This window comes from Primulina eburnea, chromosome 4 (assembly GCF_022965805.1).
Source record: "Primulina eburnea isolate SZY01 chromosome 4, ASM2296580v1, whole genome shotgun sequence".
NCBI lineage: Eukaryota > Viridiplantae > Streptophyta > Magnoliopsida > Lamiales > Gesneriaceae > Primulina > Primulina eburnea.
Genome location: NC_133104.1, coordinates 39,107,052 through 39,134,290, shown reverse-complemented (window position 1 = coordinate 39,134,290; position 27,239 = coordinate 39,107,052). Strand labels below are relative to the sequence as shown.

The following is a 27,239-nucleotide window of genomic DNA, read 5'->3' as shown; positions in this document are numbered from 1 at the left end:
AATCAAATATTTAAAACCAAAATTTCATAAAATGGCACCGAATACATAGACATTTTATTTCCCATCTCGAATTAATCAATACAAAGAGCCCATATGGTCATGTGTGTTCCAACATATATTCTTCTATCAGTATACGACAAATATCGACTGATTATATGTTAGGAACTTGACGAATATCGAGCAAATATTTTGAAATAATACAAAATGGTATTATTTTAGGAAGGTAAAAACTATAGAAAGTAGACATATGAATCATATTTTGCTTTTTGTCGGGAGGCAACTCGAGTAATATTTAAAAACCTAATTATTAATTGGGTTTTAAGGTATCTATCATTGTATAAAACATTTTTGTCATGCATTGTATTCACAAATTTGTCATCCCGATTGCTTTAATCAACCCCATTAATAGTATCCAAATGGGTATGAGAAGTACCATTAGCGAGGGGCTCCTCCATTTTGAGACAATCTTTGCTGATTTTGCCGAGCATTGGAGCCATGTCTCTGGGATACACATTCACCTTCAAGCCATCCTTCATGAACAATGTCAAGGACATCTTTTGGTCCACCTTGTGCCCCGGTGCCACCTTGAGCTGGTGGCGGAGCAGCACGGCCGCTGCGATCGACTTCATCTGCAAATAAGCCAAATCCTTCCCTAGACAAATCCTTGGTCCCGCATTAAACGCCACGAATTGAAATTGATCCTTGGGTTGGAATTTCTTGCCATCCTCGGACAACCATCTTTCTGGTTTGAATTCGAGGCAATCGTCTCCCCAAATAAACTTCATTCGGCCCGCCGAGTAAATGGAGTAGGTAATACTCGAGCCTGCAGGGACGAACGTTCCATCCGGCAATATGTCATCTGCCACAACGTGCTTAGAGTCTTCCGGCACTGAAGGGTACAGCCTAAGTGTCTCGGATAACGCCGCCTTAAGGTATATCAATCGGTCAACTTCTTCAAACACTAGGGGATCTTCAACCCATTTCGAAATATCACTACCACGAGTTTCCATTAATACGGAGCTCAGTTCAATCAAGATTTTCTCTTCCACTCGTGGGCTGGAAGTCACCAGCCAGAAAAACCAGCTCAGCGCCACAGATGACGTGTCGCGTCCAGCTAGGATAAAATTGAGTGCCACGTTTCTTAGGAATTCATCGGTGTAAGACTCTTTTTTCTTCATGAACCTGGATAATAAGTCATCATGTGGGGACCCACCGATTTGTTGACTCATCAATTCGAGCTTGCGAGTGTTGATGACTTGGGTCAAGTAATCGTCCACGTGTCCTAAACACCGGCTCAGGCTGGTTTCCATTCCTAGCCGGACCCATTTTTTCAATTTCCAAACAAACTCCGGCAGGATAAAGCGTTGCAAAGTAGCTTCAGTGGCTCGATCAAAAGCCGACGCGAAGCTGTTCTCCGGTAGCCCCGGAGACAAGGTCTGCGGGTCCTTCCCAAAAGTCAAGCCGCATATGTTGTCAAAAGTGAGCCGTAACAGCAGGTCCTGGAGATCAACAGACTCGCCCGAACGCTGAGCCGTCTCCAGAATGGGGCAAAACCTATTCTTGATCGCTCGACTCACCCATCGAGCCATGGCTTGCCTAAGTGTCCGGGTAGTGAATTCCAGTGCGGCAGTCTTACGTTGGAAGAGCCACGTGTCACCGTCAGAATTGAAGATGCCTTGCCCAAGTAAATCATGGAAAACAGCTTGCCACGTGGGCCCCTTGGGGTAATTATCAAACCTAACCTTCAAAATGTGCTCTAAATTCTTCGGGTCGCACGTGACCGTCACGAGGCCTTGTTTCCGGCCCAAATATGGAATTGCGCATATACAAGTCTGATATGTGCCGCCACAGGCCCGAAGATTCCCGGCGATCCATTCATGCATTCTGTTGCTGTTCTGGATTAAGCCCGGGAGACTCCCCAACACGGGCCAAACTCTCGGGCCATTGGATCCTCTTAAAGTCCTCGTGATTGATCTGAACCACACAAAATATGCTGCTACAAATGCTGAAATTATCAAAACCGTTGATGTATCCATCTTCACCCCGATTCACGAAACCTTAAAAAACCCTCCCTCTCTGAACTTCAGAAAGCTCCAATCTTGTGTATCTCTGAACCCAGATGTAAAAATGTGATGAGAAAAGTATATGTAACGTAAAATCAAGGATAACAATCTTTTAAAAAATTGGCTGAACAAGAAAAGGTACCAGTATTCTTCCTACAATGTGATGAAAACGGGGAACGAAAGAAGATATAGGCCGACAGATCTGAGAGTGCCAGAGATGAAGAAATAAAGTGATTTATAGAAAATAAAGGAGTTGCAATAAATACGGAGGCCGACTGCTTTTGAAACCCAGCATATACTTACACAGATATATGTATATATTATACATCTCGACATTAAATGCCACCAGAAGGGGTTGTGCTTGAATTAGCCAGCATGCCACATAATTTAACAGCTCAGAAGCAAATAATCTCACCTCCAAATTTGATCTCAAGTGTAAATGTAAAATAACATGAGAAAATCAAATATATATATATATAAGAAAAAGTACTCTTTGGAAGGAAAATACAGATTTGAGGTCATCCCATTACCCACCGCTTATTTTATACATGGCTTTAATTTCCACTTTAACTCCAATGTTTTGAAATCCTTTTATTAAAAAAATTTAGGCGTTTTCTTTTGGTTTGTAGTTGACTTGTGATGAGTATGTGCTCACCTAATTTGGCAGGAATGGAGCTCCTTCTTAAATTCTTGCATTAAATGATGGAAGCAAAGTTAATGAAATTAGTTGAGAAAGCATGTGCACATACATACATGCATACATGCATGCGGCACGAATCTATCATGGATGCATGATATATACATATTTTTAAGTAATGTTAGATGATTTGATATGTTTCAAGGTATAGTTTGGTATATTGGATATGAAAAGAATTGGTAAATAATCTTTTTTATCCAATGTTTAGTATCTTTTTAGAAAATTTATTGGTCCGTGATAAATAATTTTATATAAAGATAAAATATCTCTGTTATGATATGTGATAATTTAAATTTAATGATAAAAAACACCACAAATGATTTAATTGTCCTTAATATATAAAAATCATAAACCATGTCAAATATTTTTATTTATTTTTATATATTATCAAATAATGATGTTTTGAACTCGAGATAATTATATAAATGATTTTTATAAATATTTAAAGTTTTCTCTTGTAAAAAGCTCATGCCTTTCAACCTTAATATAAAATTAAAATAAAATAAATATTTTTATATATATTATATAATATGTTAATTATATAAGTGAAATCGAGATAATTATATAAATGATTTTTATAAATCTAAATAAAATTATTAGTATGACTCAATTAACCTTAAAAATTGATATTTGACTTGACTCACAAAATTTATTATGATAAAGTTAATTTTATATATAATCTAATATATAAATTTAATCACTCTTATTAAAATCATACCAAACATTAAATATAATATCATACATCTTATTTATTCTTAACTTATCTTTATATTATATATCACATGTTTATCCGGTCATATGTATCAAACTATACGTGTATAATATACATATTTTTTAATAAATTAATATTTTTTTGATTAAATGAAATTGTTATGTACCAATTTGACACAAAAATTTTCAAGTTTCGAGATCAATTATAACAAACTCTACGTCAGCTCGAAAAAAAATGCTTGTATATAATTGATGTGTGCTCCCATGGATGTCATGGCGAAGGTATAGAAAACGATGGAATATGAGGTATTTTGATGGTACATTGTTATTAATTGGTTTTACCCATTATCATAGTGCTCGTTTACATCAAAGCAAAAACTTGTGTGAGACGGTCTCACAAGTCGTATTTTATGAGCCGGATTTCTTATTTGGGTCATCCATGAAAAAATATTAATTTTTATGCTAAGATTATTACTTTTATTATGAATATCAGTATGGTTGACCCATCTAATATATAAAGATTCATGAAATCGTCTCACAAGAGACCTACTCTTTCGTCAAAGTTACATATTTCAAAAATAATGTCAAATCTTTCCTATAGTTAACTGCAGTCGAGGTCCTTGTTAATTTTGTTTAAATTGTATCAATCTTCGTATATTATTGTGGTTGAATTTGGAGTGATGCGAAATTATTTAAAATTATTTTGATAACTAAAGGTTTCAAATAAGTTACTATAATTGATAAAATTATATAGTAATAAGAGATTTGTATGGTTGAAAGTTATAGTTAATAATGTTCCAGATTAATAAATTAATTAATGTGCTTGTATATAATGCTTTGGTGGACAGCAGTTTCTAAAATTCTAGTACAAAGCTAAAATCAAGTTAAATTTCGAAGCAAACTAATTTGTGGTTACTAAATTGCACATTTTTTTAGTCCGATTATATGTAGGTTCGTAATTTTACTGCTGCATGTTTTTTCTTATTTTCAGTTTTTTATTACTCGAGTGTTAACGTGACATACAATATACCAGCATTTCTCGATACAACGTCACCATTTTCAGTACAACACAATCATTTTCCATTTCCACAAACATTCCAGTGAAAATGGCGAAATCCAATTTTTTCAAAAAACAAAAACAAATTAGTAGACTAAAATCGTGAATTGACCGATAACATTATCAAAAATGAAAAATATGAGAGTCAAAACTATTGTTCTCCTCATGTATTGACATAATATTCCAAACGTACTATTCGAGATGGTTAATATGCAGATAAAAAATATTATTCTTCTTGTAAATATTGTCTTTATTAAAAAGAAAGACACTCAAGGATATTAAATGCATTTATCACTATGTAATGATCATGACAAGTAACAATAATAATAATAATTTTGTAAGAATACGAATGAGTATTTATTATTATAGCTTTTTATAAATCCAATTTTATATATCCAACCCTTTTAACCAAATAGTTTCTTCCAGATATGTTTTACAACATTAATTGAAATACTATATTATTTTCTTTCATGCGGATCGAAACACGTGTTAGAAACTATTATAAAAAAAAAAACTTGACTTAATGATGATATACAAATTGTTATATTCTTAACCGAACGGGGGACGTTACACAATGATAACAAAAAATAAGTATTATGTTAGCAAAATTCTACCTGGTGTGGGAGTCACGTCTTGAACTCGTGGGACAAAATGTTATATACACGAGAGTTTCTTTTTAAATTTGTAAGGGTCCATTTTAACAATTTAATTCTTAATTTCAGATTTTCAAGGGAACAAATGGAAGCTGTTAAAAATATGATTTCTACCATTGCAAAATTTTATTTGATAAATCACCGAATAATATTTGTTATATTGATTTTATATTTTATTAAATAGTTAATTAATGCAGCATAAAACAATCAAATGGGACATAACCAGTTAACCACTTCCAACAACATCAAAATACAGTTGGAGAGGAGCGGAAATCATCTTTTGCTCACAAGTGGTGTAGTCAGAAATTCATTTTTTCCCGTCAACATCTTTTTGGACGAGCTTATCACATATGGTTTGCTCAATAAGAGTTGCCTGAATAGCGTGTTTTGCAGATTATTATGTTAATCAAAAGTTTACTCAATGCGCATCGAATGATAACGACCAAAAGATTCTCACGTCATAAAAAAAATACAGCTGGAGAGATTGCAAATTTATTTGACGGAGTCAATCAGATGATCACATATCCTACAAAACTTGTGAAGGCTAATGGTTTATCCAGTCCGAATCATTAATCATTCACATGTTTAAGATATGAACCAAGTGTACATATTTGCATATAGATCAACCATAAAGACTATAAATGCAGTGGTACCATTCTAAAAAAACTCAACACATAAAATTGTCGATATATATATATATATATATATTTTAACCTTTTGTAGTAGTAATTTAGCAATGTCAATGTCATAGGAGGTGTTAGACGGTTTATGCCATGTACAATAGGCGAGGAAGCAACCCGATAAAGCGCATGTTTTCCTCTCCCACTGCTTTTCTCAGCACTCGGAGGGCCAAGGAAACCGCACACGGATGTTTTCGTGTGCGGTTATGTGGGTGCCCTTCTGTGCGGTGAAAACCACTTTGTTTTAATTAGCACAAACTTTAAAAAGACTTGATCGAATATATTTGAATTTTATCTGAGTATGTAATTCGCCCAATTTTAATCATTTGTACCTTTTAATTATGTGTAATTTTTAATTATGTTCTAAATTTAATTGTGTGTAATTATAATTAACATCGAGATGATATATTTAAAGTTACAGCTACAGTATTATATGATATATTTAAACTTTCTGATATTTTTTCCTTGGAAATTAAAGTGCCTTTTCCCCTTGTTAAACATAAGCGATAATAATAATAAAAAGTATAGATGCATAAAAATAAAACTAAAAAAATTAAGACAAAACAATTCAAACATGACTTCTGCATTTTATTTTATTTTTTTTAAAAGAACGAGTTCCATCTGTTCACGCTGCGAATTTGTCCCCAACTTCCATATCTATGACAAACCAAAAATAAATAAAAGTAAAAAAAAAATTGGAAAAAGGCTTGGACTCATTGATTGCGCCTACAAAGCTTGAAAATGCGCTCAAATGAATTAATAATTGAACAGGCAAAAGTCATCGCTTTCTTATCTAAATTATTGAAAACAACCAGTTAGACGGTGGCATAAATGCAAAACTCCAAACCCGACCCCCTTCCCATCCCTCCCCTCTAGCATGCAATCATCGGAATTTTCAAGGGTTCGGTTAGATCGGGTTGAGCAGTAGTACTATTCAAAAATGGCTCAACTTGAAAAACTCTCAACTCGAACTCGAACCCGAATTAACCGATCAATCCGATTTTGATTTGTTTTTTTACAGAAAATTAAATAAAAAATTAATTTAAGAACATAATAACAAAATCTTCTTATATATATAATTTAAATTTGAAAGTTTAATTGTAGAAAAATAAAATATATTTATTAATTCAAATAAACAATTGTTTAAAAAATAAATATTAAATTATGAAAATTTATGATATAAATATACAATAAATATTTTTTCAGACATATATATATATATAAATGTTGGCAATATTTATTAATTATATATAATTTAAAAAAATTAAAATTTTCGTGGCTGATCATTTTTTTCGGGTCAGCTATCGGGTTCAACCCGATCTGACCCGAACCCGAAAACTCCAGAATCAAACCTGATTTTTTCGAGTTGAACCGTGTCTGATTCTACACTTCTAAGAATTTTTATGTAGCAACTGTGAATACTGAGATTTGATGCCCCATTAATTAAATACTTACTGCTGAAATACATATTAGATATAGAATCCATTCGAGGAGGTCGAGATTGAAATAAAGTGTGTAAATTTTTTTTTTTCAAGTAACTAAATTTACATAAAATAAAATACCATAATTTTAAATCTATCTATCTATAAATATAAATGTGTTGCAGATAAGGATGTTACCATATCGGATTCGAATTGTGGAATAATGGAATGGAGCCAATCACATACGATGTCAGCTGGATTCATCGGATTAGGAGTATAAACCAATCTGAAATCGAAATAAAATTGAATGAAATTAAAACATTGTTGTAAATAATAAAATTTTCCAACAACTATGTATATAAATAACTTATTTATAAAAGCAAAGACACTAGAAATTAAATATATTATGAGATCATACTTCAACCCGACCGGATTATAATAGTTTTGGATTTATTTTCAAGATATCTGATCAAATTCAACTTTGATGTCATATTCATTTCAATCCAAAATCAATTAGTCGAATTGAACCGGATAAGGTATGACCAGATTCAAACCGGTTCGGTCTGATAAGCATCAAGTTTCTTTAGTTTTGTCAAAAATTATGGTTGCACATTGATTATGACATACTAAATAACTTGAAACGGAAATATGCATTCAGACATGAGTAATTTCTCCCTTCATTTACATTATCCCATTCTCATGTCCTCATTTTTCATCTCAAAGCATTCTAGCTATTTGAGTGTTATTATTATAATATTTGGGAGGTGGTTTTATGATATATTAAAAGAGTGGGTTTTCTTTTCAGAAACACAATGAGAAGTTGTAACCTATAAAATATTATAGTGAAATATTTTCATCTTGTCCGTAGTTTTTATCCTAATAATTTTAGAAACGAAATCTCAATATCCAATTTTATCGTTTATTTTTATATTTCTATCTCAAGATGTCGTATATATCAAAACTAACTTGGACAAAGTCTTTAACTCCCCACTACTTATTCAACAATTAAACATTGGAGCCCTTGGGTTAATAATGAGACTAGCTGGGACAAAGTTTGAGCTCCTCCGCCACCTTTGCAAGATAACCCTCGATAGACAACATATACTTCAATGATTTTAGAATTAAACATTGGAATCCTAAGTTACAAAGAACTTCGATCTAGAACATAACATGAGCTCCCCATCACTTCTTCTACATCACCCTCAGCAGCAAACACTTCAATAATTTTAAAATTAAACATCGGAGTCCTTGGGGATACCAAGGAATCCGAGCTAGGACATGATCTGAGCACCGCATCACTTCTACTATATCACTATCAGCAAACGACACTTCAATAATTTTAAAATTAAACCTTCGAGTTCTCGAGGTTACCAAATGCTCCGAGCTAGGACATGGCCTAAACTCCCCATAACCTCTGGTAGATTACCCTCAACATGCAACACTTGAATGATTTTCGTATTAAACCTTAGAGACTTTGGTTCCCACAGTGAAAAAAGAAACCCTTGGAGACCTTGGGTTTACCAAGGGCTCTGAGATAAGATATAGCATGAGCTCTCCATCAATTCTGCACTTCAATTTTTTAATATTAAATCTTAGAGCCCTTCCGAACTAGGTCATAGCCTGAGTTCGCCATCAACGCTGAGGCCAGTCATGGGTGTGATGACCATAAGCATGATTAGTATCACAATATTCATTTACTTTGGGAAACTCAAGCCCTTTCTCTGTTCTTTCTGACTCTGGGCATCCTATTGACCACATTGTACTTCCACGACCTTTTCTGGACATATTATCATAGAGGTATGTGTTCGGAATAAGGGCATAGCTCGGCTGCGTACCTCCGACATTTCCTCAAAATTTTCCGTCCTTCTATCTCCACGTTATTTGTGAAAACCTACTCATGCAGCTCAAATTTTAGGATGTTTATTATTAAATTTTTATGGTGTATATATTTTTATGGTGTATATATTTTGGATGGGAAATGTTTATTATTAAATTTTTATGGTGTATATATTTTGGATATACAATATTAAGTTAATATGCAAATCTTCGAAATTGGGGAGAATATTTGCAAGATTGGTATGTCATACAAGATGCAAGGAAATAAGATAAATTAATTCTTGGATATCCCTAAAAATTAAGGAATAAATCTGACATTTTGGTAGCTAAATAACTCAATTGTGGGATGAGATTTCTAAGCCAAAAACATGAGATTTGATGGCAAATTAGAAAGAAAATCGGGGGATTTTGATGCCTTTAATGCAGGATTTAGATGCTCTATTAAGCTCCATTCCCCTCATCTATAAATACACCATCAAGCCTAGCCATTCTCTACACCTAAATTCGAAAATCCCTTGCTGTAAATTTCGAATTTCCAGCAGCTTCTCCCTAGCCAAAACTCTGTTAAAAATTGCCCCAAAGTTAGACTCTGCCCGAACGAGGAGCAAGAAGCGATCCAATCCACGAAGCCGTGCACCTACGTTTTTAGCACTCAAACATACTGTAAGTGGGCTTGTTTTAAAGATTACATTTTGTTATGCATGTTTCTTCGTTTTTTTGAAAATACGGTCGAGTACACCTTCTTCTACTACTCTTTTCTTGTGTTGGTTGTCATACAATTTTGGGCACTGTTAGGAATCGACCGTATATGGGTGAGAATCTCAACCATGACATGACTCTTATGCGGTGGGGATGTAACCACTATAAAGCCTCGCCCCCTTAGAGGAGTAAAAATTAAGGACTGATATTAGTAAACTATAGAAGGTAGAGGAATCTCAGTGCCTGGTAAATGTTATGCATGTGATATGAATGATGTTATGCAAATCATGTGATTTTCGAAATTATGCATGTTGTTATATGGTGCTCGATATGGTCCCCACTTGCTGAGTATTTCCCAAAATACTCACATCCTTACAATCCTTTTCCAGATAAACCCGAGGAAGAACTCGAGGAAGAGAGGTCAGACCAGTTTTGGGGCTGGTGAAATTCGAGACTTGAGATTTTAGATTAAGTTTAAGTTTATTATTATTCAGTTTTTAACGCTTCCACATTACATTCTGTCGTTTTTCGATTTTAGGATTGTAAAGACAATTGTTATTTCGTTTGAATTATGATATATAAACTTGTTGTGGTTTAAATGTGCTATGATATTGGTTATTTTTCGATTTTGTGATTGTTAAACAATGCCTATATAAATCCTAAAATTCGGGGCGTGACATTACTTCTTATTAGAACTCATCTTTAAGTCTTGCTCTGAAGGAGTTAACAAATATGTCTACAATTGCAGCTGTAACCTTTAGATAGTGTTGTTAAAGTCGTGCACACTTTGTCTGATGCTTTGTAAGCTGAAGATCGAGGATGACCTCTAGCCGAAGTGGTGCTCAAGGATGACCTGAATCTTAAGAGCTGGTCAGGATAACTTGAAGCTAAAAAGGCAAGGATGAGCTCGTTGAGGACGACCTTAAACTGAAGATAATACTATAGGCTCAAAATATGGTCAGAGTTGAGGATCAGCTCGAACTAAGCATCTGAGAACATGTTTGATCCAAGGAGTTGTGGATGACCTCCCTTCAGAGAATTGTGTATCATCTTGAGCTCGAGAACTGCGGATGACCTCCATACATAGAGCTGTGGATGACCTTCATGCACAAAGCTGAGGATGATCTTGAGCTCAAAAGATGTAGATGACCTCGATCCATGGAGAAAAGTATGGTCTTGAGCTCAGGAGCTGTGGATGAGCTCATGAATAGATGCACAGACGAACTCCTTGCATAGAGCTGAGGATTAACTTAAGTTCGAAAGTATGACCTCTATGCACAGAGTCGCGGATGAACTCCACGCATAGGGGCAAGTATGACCTCGAGCTAAAAAACTTGAGTACTATATGGGCTGAAAGAGCATCCATTGTTGGCGGATTAATAGAAGGGATGAGAGAAGGAGGATGAAGACATTAGCAGTAATTGATGATTGGAAAGAGAGTTGTTAGAGATCATAATTGCGCTCCAATCTATCTGATTATCCTTCCCCACAATCCCAAAATCTATTTTTTTTTAAAGAAAACACATTCTTCCTCCCGCAAAACCTTTGTCAGCACCAAGAAAGGACCTTCTTCACCACCTACATAATTTCTACATCTTAGCTCACATTTCCCACATACAATGCCAAGTGATACTAACTAAAAAATAGGGTAGGTATTTTTTGGTTGTTGATAAGGGGTGAGCTTTTTTCGATGGAAAAACACAATTAACATGCTAACTAACCACTTGGGAAACACCTGAAAATAAGAAGGTGAGCTTCTGGCGACGATAGAACACGCCTGACCTGTTAACCAACCACCTAGGAAACACCTGAAAATAAAGAGTTCAGATCCCGTCAACAGTAGGACATGACTGGCTTGCTAACCAACCACCTATAAGAAAACCTGAAATCACAAACATGAGTGTTAGAAAAGAGACCGCAGGTGAGCTCTGTTGTATCCCTTTCTATGCTCAAGTCAACTCTCGGCGCAAAGAGTAAAATATATGCTGAGAGCAAAATGAATGCCCCCTGAAAATGAAATCAAATATGATATTATAGGGGGTTATCAAAAGTCAAAGGGGCACTTCTTTTAGCAAATCCTAGGAGTTCATGCCCTGGATGGTGAATTGAGCCCTCGCCAATTGAGTTAAGCAATCAACTTGGAGATCTTTTAGCATGGGAGATAGAGACAACTACCTAGTCCTATCCATGGTTCGTCGGAACGAGAACGGTGACCGCCGTTCCAAAGTTCTAGGGCAAAGCGGTGATTGTTTTGTAGCGCTGTTCTTCGACTTTTTAGCGACAATTAAACGGCGATGCGGCATGGAACGACGGAGCGGAACGGGAAATGTGGCAGTAGTTGTGGTTTTTAGTATAATGTCTTGTATATTGATCCAATTGTTGTGAGGCCACTTCCATTAGAAATATAAGATATAAGGCTACAACTTTCATGTTTTGAGTTTTGTTCAAATCATTAGAGAAGACGAGCCAAAAGTGGCCCGAAGTGTGTCATGTGTATCGTTGTTCTTGAACTGACACATGTGTCGTGTGTATCGTCGTGACGAAACACTATTACAAAATCAGTCATCACATTCTAATGATCTTTCGTCATCTCAATCTAATCAATATCCCTATGGACAATCACGTCAATATCCAAATGTTCGAAATCAATTTAATCTACGAGATACTGATGAAGAATATAACAATGATTTCGCTCCTCCGCGTCACTCATCATGATATTAGCTTTGGTATGTTATCATTTTTATTGTGTATTTCTTATTTTGCTATTATTGTAAAATAGTTTTGTATTGATATATTAATTTGTAATAACTTCATATATTTTATTTTTTTAATATGATGTAATTTATATTTAAATTTTTTTACTAATTTTTTTATACAAGCGTTCCGTAACATAACATTGGAACTGGAACGGTAGTTATCGTTCCAAGCACCGCAACCGTTCCGGCGAACCATGGTCCTATCTAACTATATCACTCATCGCCGAGATCGGCTATCTCACCTCATGAACATTACATGTATTTATCAAATAGCATTCTCTTCGCGTGCCGAATATTTGAAAGGTCGCCTTCACATACGTCCAAATAGTACAGATCTTGAAGGACTCAATTTCCCTTTACGACATTAAATAAGCAATTGGGAGCTCCACAGGTGAGGAGACATGGGATCTAGTCCAACTGTCTAAGGCATGGGAGTTAGACCTAGGCATGGAAGTTCAACCAATGCAGGGGGCTAGGCTAGGCCAAGGCATGAGAGCTAAGTTGGCTGGGGGCTCATCCCACTTTGTGCTGAGGAGCTTGCCATGGAGCCTAGCTAGGAAGTCGCCCCATTAAAGATCTACTAATCTTATTGCTAGATAATCCGAGCTAGGCCATCCTCTGTTATTCGGGCACACACGAATTGAGCTCACTTGTGGCTTTTACATGGGCTCGTCCCTTCAGGGTATCCATAACTACTCTTTTTCGACTTAGTTTTTGATAATTTACCAATAAAGTTTTATAATTACAATTATTGAGCTCAAAAACGAATTGCGATTTGTGAAACAAATTTGAGAGATTTGAACCGAACTAGGCCCATGACATATTAGTGTTCCCTTGGGCTTCCTTAAAAGGAGAGATTTAAGCTGAACTAGGCCCATAACGTATGTTTCTTGATCTAGTTTGGGCTTTTTTCTCCACCTACCTTCGTTTGCTTTCTTATAGAGTTATACTGGCCCCTCACTGAATTTGGTCTTTAAAGTACACCAACAAATCAAAGACCATAGATTAAATATTTGCAATGATTTTGTCATGTTGGATACGTTCAATGGGAAAAGAGATGCAAATCACTTTTTTTTAATCTGTTAATGAAATTAATTATGTTTCATTTTCTTCTTTCTTTCTTTTTCAAGTGATTCATTTTATAGCTTACTAGGAAGAGTGGGTTTCATGTGATACTGTCTCACGGATCATAATCTGTGAAACGGGTCATCCTACTCATATTCACAATAAAAAGTAATACTCTTAACATAAAAAATAATATTTTTTCATGGATTTCCTAAATAAGATATCTATATCACAAAATACGACCCGTGAGACCGTCTCACACAAGTTTTTGCCTCGTCTCACACAAGTTTTTGCCTACGAGGAAATAGAGAAAAATCAGAAATATCTATTGTTTGAAAATAAAAGTAAAAGACAAAAACGTGTGTGATACGGTCTCACGGATCGTATTTTGTGAGACAGATATCTTATTTAGGTCATCCATGAAAAAAATATTACTTTTTATTGTGAATATCAATAAGGTTGACACGTCTCACCGACAAAGATTCGTGAGACCGTGTCACAAGAGACCTATTAAAATAATAAACTAAAAAGTAGAAATGAATAATCTCTAATATTAACTTGTTATCATAATCATTTTTTATATAAAAAAAGAATAGTATTTCTTTAATTTTTGAATTTCAATTAAATTAAACAGAAAATCATCCATAATTCGTTGATGTTGAAAAAAAACGTGATTTGATTCTCACAATGGCACACATTTTTTTTTTAATTTTCGTATATATTTCAAGTCGAAACGAATGTAATGTAATCAAATCAAAACGAAAGACTTCTAAGCAACTTGATTTCAGTTTAACCGTCAAATATCAATTGATAGAAAGAATCCATTTACAAGCCTGGTGAAAGCTACGTACTTAAATAATATGGAAAACTCAACATTAAACCACCCATATAACTTCAAATTGCAATTGAATGGGCATAATTATCTTTACCGTGCAACCTTTGTCTCGTGACCTTTCCACACATAAATTAAAGATGAAAAACGACTACAAAAAGAATTCCACAAATTCAAGAAATCTTCCAACACTATACAATTCTAAAAAAAATAAAATCAAACCATTCAAATTCTTCACAGAATCCATTTGATATTCACTGTGATAAATGATTTTGCACAGTTTATCAAAAGGATATTAAAATGAAACTCAGACTCCTCTAACCGAATTCCAAACTTCCACACACTGTTGATCCTTCCTAGTAACAAACATCTTGTTCCCTCCGAAACACAGATTCGATATCCGGCTGCCTCCCATATCCTTTGCTCTTCCCATCTTGTTCTTCCTAAACAATCTCTCCGGCAATCCAACTTCCCGTTTCGCCAACGGTCCCATCAAAACTTCTGACCATATCTCAAGATTTCCTCCTTTACTACAAAACACCTGATTTCCATGGCTTTCGACTCTACATCCGAACCCTTCTTTCTTCCCATTTGCGACCTTTCTTTCATCACCAAGACAAACCCAAGGCATATCTGCATCCATGTATCTCAAATCCGCGAAGAACACTTCCCCCGTACTCACACCGACCTTAAACATTCCTAATTGCGAATCCGAGACCGTGACATCAGAAAAGCAATCGACTTTTTCCTTAAGTTCCCAAGCTACATTGCCACTCCTAATGTCCCAAAACTTAATATTTCCCAATACTCCAGATGGTCCGCTGTGAGAACCGGAGGCCATCAACAAATTATATGTCGAGACCCATTGCAATTTTGTTGCTGGGATCGCAGAATCGAGATCAGCACCGAAAATTTCATAGTGGCCAATCTTAGTCACAGGGCTTAAACTATTGTTGAGATCATATATCATAATGCAATTTGAATTTCTCCTGCTCGACTCGAAGCTAGAGAACAAGTGTTCTTGTGATGCCCCAATGGCCTGAACTGTGGAACCAGACCTAGTGACATTCTCCCAATTCAAGGTCTCCTTAACATAACCCTTGTCGAGATCGATGATCTGTAGCCCTGAAAAGTCGGTGGCACCAGCGGCCGCTACCGCAGGGGACAATGCTAGCAAAGAATCAATAGCTGTAAACTGGGTCAAAATAGTGGATTTCCTATTCAATGACCAATCAAAAGATGTGATTTTACTTCCATGAGCGACATGAAGTGATCCATAAGGTGTGGTGGAAATAGAGGAGGGTGAGTCTCGGCCATTCAAAGGCAAAACTGCCGATTTTTCGAGATTAAAGGCATCAAATTGAGAAGGGTTTGATTGGGAATTTATGAGAAGAGTTTCAATACCATAAAATTGGGACTCAAAAATCAGGTCTTGAATATCATAGGCTTTGGCTTTTGAGGGAAGATTTCCAGTCCTAAGGAGGGAAAGCAATATGGAAAAAAGTTCAGGATCTCTGTCAACAAAGGGGATGACATGATCAGAATTGGAAATCTTGGAGAATAATGATTTGGAACCAGCAAGCGAAAGGGTCTGTTTGGTGGTTTGAAAAAGCTGGCCTCCCACGTCTATCGTAACTATATTTGAATTTGAATCCAGATGAAACCCATTTGAAATAGGCTTCGAACCTGCAAAAGGTGGCATCTTTCTTTTATCCCAGAAAAAAAAATCCCCAATCACAATACCGAACACCGAAGAGTTCAAATTAACCAAAAACCGAGACTTTATTCCTATTCCCGGAATCTGCGAATACTCAATACCGTTAGATGGTTAGCAAAGCAAGAATCGATCTCAAACGTCCAAGAAATCGAAACCCACGAAGAAAGACTTCAACTTCGCGCTACAAGCGAAGAATCTAGAAACCCTTTTGCCAACACTCCACAATTTGTAAAATAAGGGTGAGCCAGCAAGAAACAGTACAGTAGACGAAGAGAAAAACAACGCAGGCGTACACAGAGCGAACGATTTGGTTGGAAGGATTGAAAAAATGGGAGGAGGGGTGCGGGGGAAATAATAGCGGAGGCGGATTTCTAGAAGGTCAGCAATTGGGTGTGCGGTCAAAAAAGGCTAGAAAATGAATGACATTTAAGCTTGTTTTTTGGACAGTATGGGATCATCAATGTTGTCATTAGAGCAGTCTAATGTGGACCAGATTTTATATTTCCGGTGCCTAACGTCAGCTACCCCAACATATTTATATTTTTTGATTTGAATTTGAATCAAGAATTTATATGCTTTATATGTAGATAAATAATAAAGATAAAAATTTGTGTGAAACGGTTTTACGGGTCTCGTATTTTGTTAAACGAATCTCTTATTTAGGTCATTCATAAAAAAATATTTTTTATTACTTTTTATTGTGAATATCGGTAGGGTTGACTCGTCTCACAGATAAAGATTCGTGAGACTGTCTCACAAGAAACCTACTCAATAATAAAAGAGTGGGTCTCATGTGAGATCGTCTCACGGATCATAATCTGTGAGACGCGTCAACCTTACTCATATTCACAATAAAAAGTAATACTCTTAACATAAAAGTAATATTTTTTCATGGGTTACCCAAATAAGATATCTGTCTCACAAATACGACTCGTAAACTGTCTCACACAAGTTTTTGTCATAATAAAAACCAAAACTTTTTGTACTCGTTGCATGTATACAGAATAATTATTATCTAAAATGATAATTTTGTCATTTTCAAATTAATGATTTTTCATTTTTTTACGCTTCCAACTTTAATTATATAATATAGATAATTAACACACAATGTATTTTTAATGTCAAGTGTCATTCAATTAAATTTAGGCAAAAACTTGTGTGAGACGGTCTCACGGATCGAATTTATGAGACAGATCTCTTATTTGAGTCATCAATGAAAAAGTATAATTTTTTATGCTTAGAGTATTACTTTTTATTGTGAATATGGGTAGGGTTGATCCGTCTCACAGATTAGTATCCGTGATACTGTCTCACACGAAACTCACTCTTAAATTTATGAGATTTTTACGAGTTTTTGAATGGCATTAGATAATACGTTTGCTTAAAAATGAGAGGGGAGGCTTATGTTTTGGTTACGTACGGTGAAAAAATATTCGGAATTTGGAAGTTAAATTAGGTGAGTTTAAGGTTATTATTCCTTCATTATCATTTCAGGATAATATAATGGTCAAAAGCTTGGAACACAAGTTTAGATGGTCGAATTGCTCTTGGCTTGACCAATTTAATTTTCGAAAATCAATTTCTCATTTTTTTTTTAAAAAAACACATACATATCCTGCAAGTCAAATATAATTAGTAAATTTTTAACCTATACGATATTATAAAATTTTGTGAATAAGATCTTCTATCTTCTGAGACTCATGAAAATTATTACGTTATAAAAACTTTTGTGTGAAAGATTTTTTTATCTGATCTATCTCATGAAAAATATAATTTTTAATTTTATATAAAGAACAAATCAACAAACCTCATATATATATAAAACCGTAAGATCGTCCCACAATTCGAGTTACGGATATAATATATTATATAAGTAAAAAAAATATCAAAACAACCCCGCGGTCTTGCTTTATCGCTATTTTCCAGTTCCTTCTGCCCAAGAAAATAGTCAAGTCAAGTTTATGGCGTCTCAACAATTGAAGGAAGCTTCTTACGTAGCCCCCCACCAGAATTAAAATTATAATAACAAAAGTAAAACCTACACGAATTGACCATACATACATACATACATACATACATATATATATATATATATATATATATATATATAGATTTATATATATAAAGATTATACTATCATATTTGTATAGTTTGAATAATAATTTAAATATGATAATTTTTGTTATTTTTAAAATTAATAATTATTAAGAACGATATGATAATAAAAAATTATTAAAATATTAATAGAGATAAATAAATATTTTAAAATTTCAAATAGTTATAGATAAGTTACAAATTTATCAAAATAAATTTTTATGATATAATATAGATAACATACTGATGGATATTTAAGTTTTTTAAAATTAATTTACAAATTAATAAAAATTGTGATCAAGTTTGTGTTGACCAGCTTCATTTCGTCTAGAATCAGATTTTTGAATGCGGCTAGAATAATTGTCAAACTGGCTTTTCTTTGAATTCACAAATTGATCTATTTATCAAGTCACGAAATAAGAATCCTCTCGTGCAAATATTAAGATTTTGAAACAAGGAAAATTATGACAATTCAAAATAAAAGATAAAATTTGGACGAAGAAAATAAAAGCTATCAAAACCATCACGTTTGCTCGCTTTGTAACTGAATAAATAAACACAAAATTTCCTATGAGATAGTTTCACGAAATATTTTTTTGATATGGATCTCTAACTCGACTGTCTCATGAAAAGGTAAAAACTTGTGTAAAAGATCTCAATGATCGTATTTTGTTATACAAATCTCTTATCTGGATAATACATGAAAAAATACTATTTTTATGCTAATAGTATTACTTTTTATTGTAAATATCATTAGAATTAACTCGTCTAACAGATAAAGGTTCGTGAGACCGTCTCACAAGAGACATACTCCATGAAAAATATTATTTTTATGTCAACTATATTAATTTTCAGTGTAGTTTAATGGGTCAATACATGAGAACATAGTTTTACGTTTTTTCACACAATTTTACATTTTTTCTTAAAAAATATCTTCCTCATACATGTTCACATACTTGATCGAGAAAATATTGATGGAAGATATCGAACTCGTGATCATTCTATCTCACGCTCGCCTACTTGGTTACTTTATATATCAATCTACTCTACAAACTCGGACACCCGGATAAATAATAAACATGTTTTGATGGCTTATATTGGAATATATTCTTCAAATATTGACAAATTCAAAATTCTTCATCTTTATGTTCTTGAATTCCAATTATATATATATATATATATATATATATATATATATATATATATATATTAATAAATTATTCTTAAATAAGTTATAATAAGCAAAAAATAGTCAATATACTAAGTTCTATGAAATATATTTAAAAAGAATTTATTTACGATTATAAAACAATAAGAATCGTGTTTACGAAACGAAACCATAGCGACCATCATAGCTTCTTAAAAATTGGCAAACCCTTCACTTCAGTATCTTGCTTCATAACTCAATAGGTTCTTTAACAAAAGACGAAATCATGAGCTATATTTGGTATTTCAAATATTGCTACATTTTGTTCAAACAAATTTCGTGAAGGTTGATTTGTTTAACATAAAAATACAGAAAATATTTAGATTGTATGTATCATATTTTAGGTGTTGTGTTTAGACATAATAAATCATGTACAAGTATAAAACTTGTGCGGTGTCTCAGGACAAAATATTCACTAGAAAATTGTAAATGATTTACAAAACTAATACTACTATGAAAAATGATCTTCCTTAACGTGTCAATGAAGTGAAGTGCATACGAAATAAACAATTACAAAACCACGGATACAATGATTGTATTACCAAAAACCCAGAGCCACAAATAACTCTTCGACCAACACTTTACATGAGTGTTGTTTTCGAGAGTCTCCAATACCTTACGACAACACATCAAAACAACGTGAGTCAATCACGCAAATCACTTATAAATTCTTTTCTTTTTTTTTTTTCAATTCTCGATCATCAACAACAAAAATATATGTAGTCACGCATACCTATCTGTCGTGCTGCTCTACCGTTCTCTTGTTCATGTCCTCATTTTCCTATAGATTTTATTCTTTGTATAGAGTCCTATATACATAGGAAGCCAAGAATTTCATTAAGAAATAAACTCTTGTGAATGTTAATATCATATCTAGAGAAGTTATCATTAATATCAATAATATTATTATAATATTATCGAACAAAGAAAATATATAAAATCTAATTAGTCTAAAAAGACAAAACTCCATATTTAAATATGTCATTATTATCAACATATAAAAATTAATTAATGAATAAAATATTTCTTTCATTTCGTTTACAAAAATTATTAAAAATTAAACGTAGTAAACACCATAAATGAACAAAATAAAATTAATAATTAATAAAACATTTGATTCATCTATTTTTTATTAAAAAATAATCAAGATATTATTTTAATCATTTATCATGTTTGAGACATCAATTTTTTTAAACAAATAAATGAATCAAATGCAAAGTGTAGCACGGTTTGTAACATTAAATGTAGCAAAAAAAAAAAAACAAAAAAAAAAACAAATAGTAATACAACCATATCTTTGAATTTTAAAAATGGTATAAAATTTCTCCAGATTTACGAAGAAAACTTATTCAAAATTATGTACCACAAACAACTCTACAGTAAACTCTGGTTACAAGAAACTGAAAATATTTATGGTGAAGTATGACTTTGAACGTTTGCAAGAAGCCTGGTGAGTTTGCTAAGCGTCTCACGAGCAGATATGGTATCCGGATGATTTTCACCGCATATCGAAGTCCTGATAAAAACAGCTTTCCTTATCAAATCGTCTCCTACATCAAACTGTCCCCCTCTCACCATTAACTTGGATCTAACTTCAAGCACGGTCGCCCTAGCCAACGCGAGTTCTTGCCAAATACAAGGATTCAACTGAGCATTTGTCTGAACGGGTTTCCAGCAAAATGACTTATCCAACCAGCTTTCAACCGGGGTGACAAATTCTTGATCTGCTGCTTCTAATGCATCTGTACATAGGCGAAGTAGCTCAAGTGCAGCACTGCACCGAGAGAAGGTAATGAATGTTCTTATTGCAAGTGGCAAGATCACTTCTTTTACGACCAACAAAAGTTCAGATATTTTGAGCTCAACGACTATAGGGTCCTTTCCGAATCCGAGGAGCAAGTAACAAGCTGCCCATATGTGATCGGAGTGGCTGGATATAATCCCACGGCTAATGACAGCTTGCACCATGGCGTGTGCGACTCCGGTGATTCCTCTCTTTCGAGCATAAAGTTTTACAAGCCCATTAAATTGAATGAAACCTTCCTTTGAACACCCTCTAGCTATATTAAATCTTAAAAGTAACGAGGATGCTTCTGCTTCTGATCTGCGGGCATATGATGATGTGAAACCACAGCTTAAGGAGCAGAGTATCTTTTTCAAGAACTGTCGGTTTTGGTGTTTTTCGGGTATTTTATGAGCGGCCAAAGCTAACATGGGAACTGGTATGGGTGCCGGAGCAAACCAACCACTTGCTAGAGCCATTCTTGTCGCCAAACTCCTTGGTCCATCCGCATGGTCAAATATGGAAAAACAGACCTCGAAAAGCTGCAAAAGGAAATTGTTCCGCCTTAATGAATGGTTTTCACGGCCCCATGCGGCATCCCTCAAAGGCATTCGATTAATGGTATCCAAAAGGCGACTCGGATTAATAGGAAGCTCAGAAAGAATTACTCCGACTATAGCAAGACCTAGAGTTAACCTTCCAAGTTTTTCCTCAATAGCCCGTAATGCATCTATTTCCGTGATTGATAGATCTTTGATGCTTCCAAGCATTAAAGACATTGCCTCCACCCCAGAAAGGTAAGAAAGTTTTAGAGGCTCCAGATTCATCACACTGGATAACCGTGTGGATATAATAACATGTGTTTCCCCACCAAAACGAGGTAGCAAATCCATAACCAGTTTATGATCCCACCAGTCCTTTTCACTTTCCAAATTGTCGATTATCACTAAAAAGGGAATGTTTCGCATTAGCTCCTTTCGAACTCTGGCTATCGCTGCTTCCTCTTGCTCTTCAAAGCTTTTCGTTCGGCTTTTCTCTGTGCAGCTCTCCACCCCTACGTCGATTTCCAAGAATGACCATAAGTTCAAGTAATTTTGTCGAATGTATCTACTTTCCCCACCAATCCATAGGACCATTTTATACCTTTGATGGAAACGGTAAGCGAACTCTATAAGCAACTCTGTCTTCCCGATTCCTGAATCTCCTGATAAACAAGCGATTCCTTTTCCATACACAACTTTCATCGATCTCCTTCTCCTACTAGGCTTGCCACTACTCTTCGACTTTTGTGTAGGTTGCTGTGGTTGAAAAAATTCGGTGTTCCGCATCTCAATTTCCTTTTCCGATTCCTTCCATGCTATTGGTTCTTTCCCTTTCCTCTTGGCACTGTCACTTTGATGTTTCCCGTCCATTGAATTCGTCCCTCCCCAACCAATTGTCAAGTTTTTTCTCATTGGTCTGGCCTTGAGTTTAAAGTAGTCTTTCTCAGAATCGCCACTAACATCACCGAAAAGCATGAATTCAAGCTCAGATAACTCCCTTTTCCGACCGACAAAATTCTCGTTTCGAAGGTAAGGAAACTCTTCTTTCTCTGCTTTCTCTCTCCACTTGGTTATTCTATCGACAACACTTCGCCTTCCCAGCCTCAATGCCAAAAGGGTCACGGCTCGTAATATGCAATCCCTCCATTTACCCTCGTGAGCCTCGAGTTTCCACTCATCAGCACGAGAAAGGGCACCAACAGCACCTTTCCACTCCTTCTCAAGCCCACCATAGAGTAGCCATAGCTCGCCACCATATTTTTCCCAGAGCTCACCTCTTTTCTCGATTATATCTCTCACAAGGCAATCATTTGGACTCAAATCAAAGTACACGGGAACCAAATTTTTCTTGCTCGAGAAGAACCTCAGCTCTTCAATAGAGTGTGGATTTTTGAATGACTTTCTGGTCAAGATGACAACTCCAAATGTGCTAGCATCCATTGCTTTCTCAACAATGCTATGTTTCCGAGAGTTTCGACACCTAGCCCTATCTGTTACAAAACAACTCAGACCTTGTACCTCTAATTCGGCACGAAGCCAATTAGTAAATCGCAGCAATAAAGGCTTCTGGCCGTGAAAACCTATGTACACGTCGCAGCTCCTCAGTCTATTTGAAGTGAAGGACATCGAAGGAACTGAAGTATCAAGAAATCTTTCGATTTTTTTGCTCTTACCCCTATGTCTAGAATAATCATTTTGACGTCCCATGCTGTAACTTGACAAGGGACTATTAGAGATCCTGTGGAAGAAGATTCATTCTCCAACTTCAATGCTGTTTCATGGGGATACGTGTCTATCGAGGCAAATTTACTTCTTGTTAAAGATTCAGATTCTGCAGTCCGGAAATTTAAATCTAGAGACTCCATGTTTGTACTGTTGGCTTGACATGGAATGTCGGGATGCATAGATACACGACATGCCGCTGAGTTGGGAGAGAAGAAAGGGGATTGATTGGCTGAAAAAAATGCTGATGAGGATGATGACAGATTCCTCAATGTTGTATTAGGAAACATCCCGAATCTAGAGCTGTCCTCTCGAGTATCCATTTTTACCATCATTCAATGCTTCATAAGCTGAAATTTTATGCATTCTTGAAAAGAAAATCACACCTAAAATACAGAACAAAGATTCAAAACTTCAAACAAGGTAACTATCTAGAATGCGATAATATGAGTTGAAAGTTATCAAGACATCGGATTAATGGACATTATGAAACAAATAACATCAAGCAAAAACAGTGGCGGCACGAATGAGGCAATCGAAATACAAATTGCAGTCGCATTGTAATAAAATATATAGTTCACAATGCAGAAATATACTATTACATAATGTGAAAATATATTTCTTGGGAAATAACTACAGAGCACCATAAAAGCAGAAAAAATTAATACCAAGATTTGAAATAGATGCACAGAATAAAATTCAATCATTACAACATTTATACCTCCAGGATCCATCTGGAACAATAAAAACTCGCATTAAAAAATTTCAATGGAAGCGCTGTAAATCTTCAAGTTTAAGAATTTTAGATCCGAAGAAACTTAAATTAGACCAGCAATAAAAACCAGTTACATCAAACACCCTTAATCCAAATTCAACAAAAGAAACCCCTGTCATCAAAATTCAGATCTGACGAAGCTAAATAAAAACCAAGAATTCAAACTAAAAGCTTCAATTTCTTCACCTTATTTATGAGCCAATTAACCACGATAATAGGTTTAAAAAAGTATGTCAAAATTCACAAGTAAAATGCCCACAATCAGTTGTTTTTTTGCTATTTTAAAAATCTAAGCAACAAAAGAATCAATTCAACAGAAGTCAGAGGAAAGGGACTAAACAAGAATCACCTTTTAGCATAGACAAGTATTAACATTAACCACTTTAATCACCAAATCTACACCAAAATAAGTCAAAAATCTTGACCAAAACTAACAAATTAAAACTTATTGATACCTGGAGTGAATCATTGAGTAGCATGATAAATTCACCGAATATTGCCCCCCACAATCAGCTCATTAAAAGATTACCTATGGAACTGTTAAGGATTGAAAATTTTAAATCACGCGTCAAACATGTCTTCGCCGGCAAACGTCCAAATGCTGAAAAGGGCGAAATTTGTCCAAGAAAGTATCACTGTTCATGAAACAGACTAGTTCTTGAAAAGTGAGAGAAAATGTCAATGAAGGAAGATTTGGATTGAAAAAATAAACGGGGTAAGAGTTATTTGAAAATGGATTTGAAAGTGAAAAAAGAAAATAACAGAGAGAAATAAATATATATAAAAGATTCAACCTTTTTCTTATTTTTAATCTCCCTTTCTCTTCTTTCTTCTTCTTCTTCTTCTTCTTCTTCTTCTTCTTCTTCTTTTTAAATCCCCTTGGTCGAGACTCGAGAGGTCTTTATTTTTTCTGATTTTTCAGAGTCCACACGCCCTTTCCTTTCTGACTTTTAACTAATTCCGATTAAAAGCCCCCACCTTTTCTCTACAACACAATATGTAGTAATAACGTACATTAAAATCTAAAAAAAAACAAATACACATGATGTATATTTTTCTCTTGAAAATCTGAGGAAAATGGGTGAACGAAAAAGAGGAAACTGTACCATTGGGGAGGAGGATATACGTGGGGACCCTACACAAAGGACGGATCTGACAAAGAATGCTGATCCTTAATTAACACTGTTAGTACAATCGGTGTTACTGTCTCTTTGTATTCTCTTCTCTGTATTTCACTTGCTTATTTCTTTCTTCCTTCTCCTTTAATGCTTGTTTTTTTAGCTTCTTTTCTTCGGTTTCCCACCAGTGATTTTGGATACATGGGACATACATTTTTTGTGCCATTTTAAAAAATAACAAATTATACTTAACCTCGTATAATGATCGTGTAATAGATCAGTGAATACTATTGTTTTTTAGCAGGTTTTTTTGTGAGACGGTCTCACGTAAGGGCCATGACTATTAAGAGCCAAATGAGTCCAATGATTCAGGCTCATCTCTTTTTTAGGGCTCAAAAATTTTTTAAAAAAATTATTATATATAATACTAGTTACTAGATAGCTCAAAACCAAGTATTTATTAAATAGAACTTGTTTAGCCTGTTATCGATGTATTCCTCAATCTTCCCCAATATTCATCTGTAGAAAAGCCTTAATCGACTCCAGTCATTGCATCGTTTCTAGGTTTGATTGAAAGACCCTTGAGGAGCTATAAGTCTATTTTCTTGTATTTGTTTTGTTCGGGCTTCTATTTTTTTATTGTAATTTTTTACTTTCTTCGAGGCTTTATGTGGTATCTATAACATAAGCTTTTTGACTGAATTTTTGGTGGATGTATGCTTATCCGGCTTTCAAATGCTCATATTGCTTATAAAATCTTGTTGCCTGTCCCGGTGACAGTAGCAAGTGCAGAACGAAGTTTCTCAAAGATAAAGCTCATCAAAACTTTTCTCTGTTCAACCATGTCACGAAAAATATTGAATGGATTGGCTATGTTATCAATTGAGAAAGAAACTACTGAACAACTTGATTATATAGACTTGATTAGTATTTTTAGCTCTAAAGATGTTAGACGGATTGTTATTTAGTGATCATTTTGGACATTTTTGATATTTTTATTCTTTTAATTTTTTATATTGCCTTTGACGTTTTGATTTAATTTGAAAAATTGTCATGGAACTAAAAAAAAATTGAACACAGATTGTGATTCAGAGATTTCTTTTTAAAAGTTAGACTCAGGCCTAAATATTCTTAGGATCGGCCCTGGTCTCACAAATATTATCTATGAGACGGTCAACCCTACCGATATTCACAATAAAAAATAATACTCTTAGCATGAAAAGTAATAATTTTTCATGGATAACCCAAATAAAAGACTTATATCACAAAATACGATCCGTGAGACTGTCTCACACAAGTTTTTGTCTTGTTTTTTAAATAAAGTAAAACATAATAAATTAGAGATTAAAAATTATAAATTAAAACATTCACTCTGGATAAAAATAATAATACTATAATCTCGTTATATTTCATATAAAAATTATTATATATAAATATAAACTTATATTTTAGATGAAAAATTATATTATATAAATATAAGAAATGGAATAAAAAACTATTAGATTAGTTAATTTGTCCCTGATATTTTTCGGGAACAGAATTTATTGCTGATATCTTAAAAGCACGGTGGATATATTATGTGGGGTGAAACTTTAATGTGACCATTTATTAACATTAAATACTCATCAAATAATTGAAGTATAGTTTTCAATTAGTCGAATAATTGAAAATAATTTGCTAAACTTGAATAATCGCAATCTTGTACTTTTTCGATTTGACTAGAGTTTAAGGTAAAATGTAATTATGTTCAGAGGAAAATACATAAATGAAGTCATGTGTCAAATTTATATGCATCATGATTCACAACTTGA

The 27,239-nt window shown here is 34.3% G+C and overlaps 3 protein-coding genes across 4 annotated transcripts; all 3 read right to left on the bottom strand.

Moving 5' to 3' along the window:
* Window positions 1-263: 263 nt before the first annotated feature.
* On the bottom strand, window positions 264-2,613 carry LOC140831209 (cytochrome P450 86A22-like). 2 transcript variants are annotated; one of them, XM_073195044.1, is made up of 3 exons: window positions 2,367-2,613; window positions 2,206-2,265; window positions 264-2,109 (listed from the first exon to the last, which is right to left on the bottom strand). In XM_073195044.1, the coding sequence occupies exon 3, from the start codon at window positions 2,034-2,036 to the stop codon at window positions 390-392; it is 1,647 nt and encodes a 548-aa protein (XP_073051145.1). In that variant the 5' UTR covers window positions 2,037-2,109; window positions 2,206-2,265; window positions 2,367-2,613; the 3' UTR covers window positions 264-389. The 2 variants fall into 2 exon arrangements, with proteins under 2 accessions (XP_073051145.1, XP_073051144.1); XM_073195043.1 differs by having other exon boundaries at window positions 264-2,265.
* An 11,900-nt stretch (window positions 2,614-14,513) lies between these two features.
* On the bottom strand, window positions 14,514-16,546 carry LOC140831208 (BTB/POZ domain-containing protein At5g41330-like). Its single transcript, XM_073195042.1, has one exon. The coding sequence runs from the start codon at window positions 16,170-16,172 to the stop codon at window positions 14,778-14,780; it is 1,395 nt and encodes a 464-aa protein (XP_073051143.1). The 5' UTR covers window positions 16,173-16,546; the 3' UTR covers window positions 14,514-14,777.
* Window positions 16,547-20,769: 4,223 nt separating this feature from the next.
* Window positions 20,770-25,074, bottom strand: LOC140831207 (uncharacterized). The gene is given in 3 exon segments (XM_073195040.1): window positions 20,770-23,436; window positions 23,439-23,921; window positions 24,766-25,074. Coding segments are annotated over 2 exon segments (2,958 nt in total). The 5' UTR covers window positions 23,859-23,921; window positions 24,766-25,074; the 3' UTR covers window positions 20,770-20,898.
* Window positions 25,075-27,239: the final 2,165 nt, after the last annotated feature.